At 38.0% G+C, this 7,295-nt stretch overlaps 2 protein-coding genes across 7 annotated transcripts; one reads left to right on the top strand and one right to left on the bottom strand.

Moving 5' to 3' along the window:
* Positions 1-1,613: 1,613 nt before the first annotated feature.
* Positions 1,614-5,914, bottom strand: LOC114532843 (zinc finger CCCH domain-containing protein 10-like). 6 transcript variants are annotated; one of them, XM_028554442.1, is made up of 3 exons: positions 4,499-5,914; positions 4,277-4,343; positions 1,614-2,910 (listed from the first exon to the last, which is right to left on the bottom strand). In XM_028554442.1, the coding sequence occupies exon 3, from the start codon at positions 2,656-2,658 to the stop codon at positions 1,912-1,914; it is 747 nt and encodes a 248-aa protein (XP_028410243.1). In that variant the 5' UTR covers positions 2,659-2,910; positions 4,277-4,343; positions 4,499-5,914; the 3' UTR covers positions 1,614-1,911. The 6 variants fall into 6 exon arrangements, with proteins under 6 accessions (XP_028410243.1, XP_028410241.1, XP_028410242.1 ...); XM_028554440.1 differs by having other exon boundaries at positions 1,614-4,343; positions 4,499-4,541; positions 5,783-5,914; XM_028554441.1 differs by lacking the exon at positions 4,277-4,343 and having other exon boundaries at positions 4,499-4,541; positions 5,783-5,914.
* Positions 5,915-6,038: 124 nt separating this feature from the next.
* LOC114532822 lies at positions 6,039-7,295 on the top strand. The gene is made up of 2 exons (XM_028554415.1): positions 6,039-6,560; positions 6,938-7,295. Exons 1-2 carry the CDS (start codon positions 6,319-6,321, stop codon positions 7,293-7,295), a joined length of 600 nt encoding a protein of 199 aa, XP_028410216.1. The 5' UTR covers positions 6,039-6,318.

The raw sequence follows: 7,295 nt of genomic DNA, 5'->3' as shown, positions 1-7,295 counted from the left end.
AGCGCTGATTGGCTAGATCAATGCCTCCTTAGCAACCACGTTAGCAACAATTTTAAAAAAATTATATTCGTTATTTAGGTCGCTTTGCCGGTTTTTTAAGGAAAAACAGTGCTTTTTGAAACTGGTTTTACTAATTTAGACATCCTGAGACGATATTTTAGGCAAAAAAACATTTAGAAATAAAAAAAACTCGTTAAAAACGACATATTTTGGCCTCGGACATCATGAATGAGTGAACATCCGGGACTTGGATTTGCCCCCCATTAACGCGCTCCCCAATTTCTCCTCGATGACTCCTCTAGTTTTATTTATAATCTCTATGCTATAAACTCGATGGTGACATAACAGTCAACCAAAGTTATCAGTCATTGTTGATTGAAAATGTAGCTCCGGGTGAACAATTTATGTGTTGCATTTTCCGAGACACAACATCCTAGATTTTCACATGAACCTCATCGTTTTCGATGTAAAGTGGAGTATGTGAACTGATATGGAAACAAATCTACTACGCCCCCCCCCCCCTCGCTGCTAAAAGAGCATGGCTTGCGATGTTGCACGTATGTCAGCGTAAAGGATGGCTCATGCATATGCGCTGATCGAAATAAAAACAAAAGATAAGTGTGGGTGTCAAATGATTCCCAACATTTTCAATGTCTTTGACGAAGGGGAGGAGGGTGTTTTACCATCGCCTTAGCCAACGATGCCAAAATTTTTGAAAGAATGCAAATTTCAAACATACTACGAGTGCGCGATTACATTTGAAATTTCCATTCTTATAGCCCGATTCTCATCTTTTATTTTAACCCATAACCAAGAAACATTCACTGCACCCACTTGCAATCAACGGTGACATTGATTTAAATGAGCTTGTCGATTATCAATGCATTAAAAGACATCTAAAAGCATTTTGCTCTAAAAATTCACAAAATCACGTGTCAGATCCAGAACAGAGGGTTAAAGCGTCATGCGCTGTTGCATATCGTGCGGGCATAAAAAAAGTGAAGGTTCCTCTTTTGAGGAAAATATTAGCAAAATAGCCATGTTTAGAAGAATAATAACCGATAAACCTCACTCCACTGACAGGGATCCGTCAGTAAGTATCACCCAAAATGCAGGAAATCAAGCATAGAGACCCAAAAATACAATAGGCCACTAAGGTCAGATGATCTGAAATGACGGGAAAGGACTGAGAATAATTGTCAAATAAAAATCCATTTCTCGGGTTGTTCTCAAATTAATATAATTATTATGAAATATACTATATTTCCGTTTCAAATTTATGCCAGAGCTATAATTTTCATAGCTAAACCAAATCACAAAATTTTGAGTGCCAAAAGGCAGAATTCATTAGGTAATGCAGAATGGATTTCTATTTCGACAGACTTTCTGAGCGCTGATTGGCTAAAATATGAACGGGGAAATCACATGTAATGTGAACTTGCAGAAAATGAACGCAATAAAAATCTTCACGTATACACGAGAATCCAAATCTCACTCCGCTGACAATGCGAAACAATCTTTCCACAGAACAATTATATTTTTGAGTTGTTTGAAACAAGTATTACATGATGTAAAGCTACATACAGAATATTTAACTTGTAAAGAAAGATGGATCGTGAGATAGCCTGTTGTAACATGAAATTCAACATAGTTTTATCAGACTGCCGCATTTAGTTATAGACTAACGTTTTTAGAAATATTACGACCATGGAAGGATAGGTAATACTTCTACAAGAGTTTTTACCAATTAAAAAAAGGCCTCTCAGGATATCAAATGATCTCTCCCACAAGGTCATGTTAAGTAAAAAGAGAGCAGTATTGCGTCCTTCATTACTGTCAATAGTTTTCTTTTGAATATGTAGCTAATTAAAAAGTGAAAACCCTTAATAATTAAAATATCCAATCAGTTCTTCATTCAAATTTGGTATAACCATCGTAACCAGTTGTTCCGGTGGGTTTGGCAGATGCATACGCATTATAACTTCCAGCACCCGCGTATGAATCTCGTGAAGGATAGCTTACGCTGGAAGCGGAACCGCTGTACGAATCGGTGCCGTAGCCGCCTCCATATGAGGGAGCCGCACCTCCCCCGGACCTCCTGTAGCGGGCATTCTGCTCCAACAAGATATCATTGGTGGCTCGAAGATCCGAAACATCTTTCTGCAGCTCGGATACTTTTCGTCTCAACGAGACATTTTCTTCCATGAGGTAACGGTAGTCGTTATCCATCGCATCTCTGGGACGTTTCCGCGGTGGTTCATCGTAGTAGCCTCCCCCACCGCCGTACATATCCTCCGGAATGTGACGGAACTTACACCCAGAACCACGGTTGCACTTGTGGTTGAGGAAATCTTTACAGATCGGAACGTTGGAATCCCGGCCACGTACGCCGCGAGGATGTCCCGGCGGAAGTTGCCCGGTACGCATAAAATCTTTTTCCTCTTGGTTGGTCACGTGAAGGTACTTGCACGTGCTCCGGTTGCACGTGCCGTTTTGGAAATCGCGGCATATCATTGGCTGATCTTTAGGCTCGCTGCCCATTCCCGAGGGATGAGCGAACTTGCATTTATCCCCGCGACTGCAGACACCTCGCTGGAAATCTCTGCAAATTTGCTCGTCAGATTTCTCCACGTTCGCGTCCGTCTTTTCGCCTTCCATGGAGATTATCTAGGATTCTGCGCTTACGTCGCCGCGTCGTCTACGAACCGCGTGCGTCAAGGCCTGCTTCTTACGCGTCGTCGGTCAACTTGCGTGCGGCTGTTTAGCTTCAAATGCGCTCTTTGCGTCAGCGCACTTTAATACTCGTGCTTATATGGCAAACGGCAGCGATGCGCTTCCTGTTTAGCGCACGGACTTATAGCGTCGAGGCAACTCTTTGTGTAGCACTATCCAAGCGCTTGCAGGGTGCAGCTATAAAGGGCGCAAAAATACAGAAGTTAGCTTTGGTAACCGAACACCCTATACTGCTACAAAAGTGTGTATTATACTGCAGCCAGGCTGAGCCAGCGTATATACTTCATACCCTACGTTAACAAAAAACCCCAGTAAATGTGCAACTTAAGCTCACGCCTGTACCTGACCCAAGAAACATTTCTAAAGCTGCTAAGCAAAATGCACTGCCTGATTGACTGTACAGTTGTATAGTTGCATTACGTTTGCCGGTATACTCTAAAAGTATATATTAAATAGGGCTCCAAATACAGGTCGAGGTATCTCCGGTTAAATTGACCGTCCAACCTCATTTTTGCTCGGTCAAAATCCGTTTTTGTCCGGTCACTAATTCAACATGACAAATCAAGAACCAAAACACCCGGATTCTTCTTTATAGTATATGTTAATAGTATAGTGCTTTTCAAGAGATTTATGTACTGTATGGTAATTAATGTTGCTCAAATGCGAATGTTAAGTTGGTAAATAGGCCAAGCGAATTATTAAACAAATTTGACCCGTCAAAATGACCGGCATGGAAAAAAATTAACTGGTCAACAAGCATTTTCGACCATTTTCCCTCATTGTCCGTTTACCGGCCATTATTTTGAGAGCCTGATTAAAGAAACCTCGGGTACATGAACTTAACTAAAACGATGCTACACAATGCAACTTTTCTTGCAACTTACAAGGCGGTTCTGAATATAATACATGCATGTTGCCGAATGTAGACAGCCAAGTATTTTGTAAGCATTCTCTCTTTTAAGTTTCACGCTTTTAGAGCTATGTTTTCCAGTAAAAAAATTAGATTGTTTTCCAGCCAAAATTTATTTCATCATTTCCATAACATTCATCATAAGCTCCTAAATATATTGCATTGTCTAACATCACACAATGGTAATTATCTGCAGTTGTTTGTGCGTCCACTTTTGGCCTTTGCCAAATTGTACATTAGGGATATTTTAAAAGTGGTGAAAGCAAATAGGGCTTCCACAGGAAAAACTACATCACTCTTTCAACTACAGATATGTATATGTGTTGACTATGACTAATATCTGCGATCTTTTACTTTGTTACTTGGGACACTCTATTAACATACTCAAGTGAAATTTGACGCAGTGAATTTAAGAATGCAACATCGAACCCTATTTGCGTAACATAAGAAATATGTATTTGTAATCAGGACCCCACATTAAAAAGACACTTCTTTTTTCTTGAGTGTACAGAAGGGAACAAAAAATTGATGTCATTTATTCAATGTAGCAGATTATTTACTATAAATAAGGAAGTTGTTATGCATCTAACAATTGATCATATTGGAGTGAATAGGATTTTGAAGTAGATGCACCTTATACTGATGGCTTCTAATCATTGAGTTAAATGAAGTCAGTCAAATCTCATCAACCAAGGCTTTTCTGGAAGTATGGGAAGGTGGGAGGGAGTTGTTTTAGAAATGTGAAGAAATGAGTGAAATTAGTGCTGAAGTAAGACCTTATAAAAAGTAACTGTGAATATAACGTCAGATTTACAGGTGCCTGTTAATGCAGTTTAAAACTACGTTGTGAGTCACCTTAATTTCTTCTGTGAGCTGTATTGTGGATTATTTGTCGACACTGGTTAAAAAATAGAAACTTTATTAGGAAACACAGACTTTGTTTAGCTAAGCAAAGAAGTCCAACCAAAAGTGTAATTAACTTGCACGGTGAATGACTAGCAAATCACGTTGGAAGTGTGACTAGTCACTCATTACAACACTAACAGCAAATCTCTACTGCTCAAAAGTCAAAAGAGGTCTCAAACACATACTGCAATAATTTGTGACATAAATCTTGGTAAATGAGAGGATAGTAAGGTCATTGATAGAGAAAAACATTCATCTGTGAATATGTATTGGTTTCTAATATGTGGGTCATGATTGTTTTCAGTGTAGTATCATTGTGAAAAGTTTTTTACAAATTTATTAGCCACTGTAAATATTTTTTCACAAGATTGGAATTTAATAAAAAGCTATACAAAGGCTTATGCTGGACAGAAGGGGCAGATCATAAAATAAAAAATTTGCTTGCAAGAACAAAGCCAAGTCAATGCAGTCAACGACTAACTTGCAGTAGTATTGTGTGGAAATTTCATGCAGTCATATAAAATATTTAAATGGCTTTAGTTTGCTTTACGAAGAACATGTATAGACATGTTTGACGGGGAATTAGTAACATAAATAAATTAGCTTGTATGTATAGGTACACCACACAAGTGATTAATATTGCAAAGCTTCCAGGCTGGTAACCTGTGCCTGCACTGATGAAGGCCCAGGTTAACAGACCAAAAGCTTTGCAATATTAAATACATGCAGTGTATCTACAAGCTAATTTAGTGATATTGTGATATCACCAATCACCATGCGAAATTACAGGAATATTACTAGTAACATTGTCCAACATTGTATCTACGTGTAGACAACGTATAAAACGTGTATATATGACGATGATTTAATAGCACAACAGGGGCAATTGAATTGTAGAAAAATAGTTCCTAAAACTAAATTCTTAAAACTTTACATTTCTAATAAATGCAATTCGTCTAATATAGGCCTCAAGTCTTGATATTACTGCACACCAGATGCGATAAAATATACAATAACCAACAAGAAAAAGCGTCAGTATTCCTAATAAACTACTGAAAAGCAAAATAAAATAGTTGTAGTCAAACTATTAATCTATATACGAATATTTATCGCAAGAGATGTTCACAAAAATTGACCGAGTTTATGAATCGAACCTAATGATGAAACGCGCATCATAATTTGTCTTTCGTAAAACGACTGCAAATATTCATAGATTATCAAAAAGTACATTACTTGATCAGCCTTATATCTTCTAACGGTAGTCTTCTTTCTTTTACCGAATATCTTGCAAGAAAAGAAAGCAAATTCTCGCTAATATGAAAACCCTTCCAACAATCAACAAATTTTTCGATCAAACCACGCGACGACTACGAAGTACGAATCAAGCAGTTGAAGAATCTTCGTGGAAACCCACGTAACCGTCACGCGTGGTTAATCGCGTCGCGCGAGTTTGGACACGAAAATCAAAATTTCCTACTAAGGCCTGTTTCAAACGTCGCATTTTGCATGTGTCGAATACAATTGTTTGAATTATCTGCATGCGAGATGCGACGTATGAAACAATTGAATTCGCCGTTTTTAATTGCGGTCGACCGTGATGCTAAATTCGACTGTTCCGGTCGCATTATGCGAGCTCGATGCGACGTGGTTTCATAGGTCGCATTTTGCATGTGTCGAATTTAATTCGCTTGAAGAAAAAGACGAAGAACGTCATGTTATATTATTGAAAGAATTTCCCGCGTTTTTTCGTCCATGTGGTATATGCAAATATGGAGGACAAAGACAAAGGAAATATTGAACCAAAACAGTCGACGACGTATTGTATTTCATGTGGAAAGCTAACAAACTACATTTGCCTGCAGTGTTCTGCGTCTGTTTGTAATCGCTGCGCGATACATGAACCAGACGACGAATGCCAAGGCTGGCTTGCTGGGAAAGCAGTTGGATATTGTATCAATTGCAATATTTTTGGGCAAGAGTATGAAGAAAAATTAGAAAATAACAAGAAAAGGTTAGAAATGTGACATTTTTGAATGTATGACGTAAAAACATATCGACGTAAAAAGTGATTATTTCTTTTGAATTCAGTTGACGTCAGGCTGAATCAGCCAATTTTATTGATTTTTTTATTCGTCATTTGCTATATAGCAACAATAGCTATAAATGTTAAAATAATATGATTATCAAAATTGTGCCTTCCAGAAACTGAAGGATTGGAGGCTAGAAATTGACCACCCATTTAATGTCCAAACATGGCTATCCCAATGCTATATACTGAAAATAATTTGCTTCCATAATACTTTTCCTGGTGTACTTTATTCATGTCCACAATTTGCAACCAACTATTGCTGGTACACATTTGGGCAATTTGTGTATTGTTTTATATAGTGAGCAAACAAATGCCGGTGATAGTTCTACAATCCCACAGAATGAGGATGATGGTGAAGAAAATTGCACAAGATTTATTGGTACCAAGAGAAAAAAAGGAAAGGCTGGAAGAAAAGCAGTGTGGAGTACTGATGCTGTGGATGACTTAGTGGATATCATTACATCTGATGACTACAATAAACAAAAGTTGATATTTACTAACACAAAAAATCAAAATAATGGCATTATTTATGAAAAGGTATTAACTGAGCTGAAAAAAGAGCAAAAAAGAGGAGAAGAGATTACGTTCACTGTTCAACAGTTGAGGACAAAATTTAAACGTTGTGTCAGCGATTGTAAACAAGCTTGCCATGAATAA

The sequence above is a fragment of the Dendronephthya gigantea genome, unplaced genomic scaffold (genome assembly GCF_004324835.1).
Source record: "Dendronephthya gigantea isolate DGI-Jeju-01 unplaced genomic scaffold, DenGig_1.0 000081F, whole genome shotgun sequence".
NCBI lineage: Eukaryota > Metazoa > Cnidaria > Anthozoa > Malacalcyonacea > Nephtheidae > Dendronephthya > Dendronephthya gigantea.
Note: the sequence above shows the minus strand (reverse complement) of the source record. Positions and strands in the feature narration are given on the sequence as shown.

Bases quoted from the DNA above. Each gene is read 5' to 3' on its own strand.
- LOC114532843 (XM_028554439.1), bottom strand. From the start codon at position 2,658: ATGGAAGGCGAAAAGACGGACGCGAACGTGGAGAAATCTGACGAGCAA.
- LOC114532822 (XM_028554415.1), top strand. From the start codon at position 6,319: ATGGAGGACAAAGACAAAGGAAATATTGAACCAAAACAGTCGACGACG. The intron at 6,561-6,937 runs GTTAGAAATGTG...TGTTTTATATAG, and splicing joins TTAGAAAATAACAAGAAAAG to TGAGCAAACAAATGCCGGTG.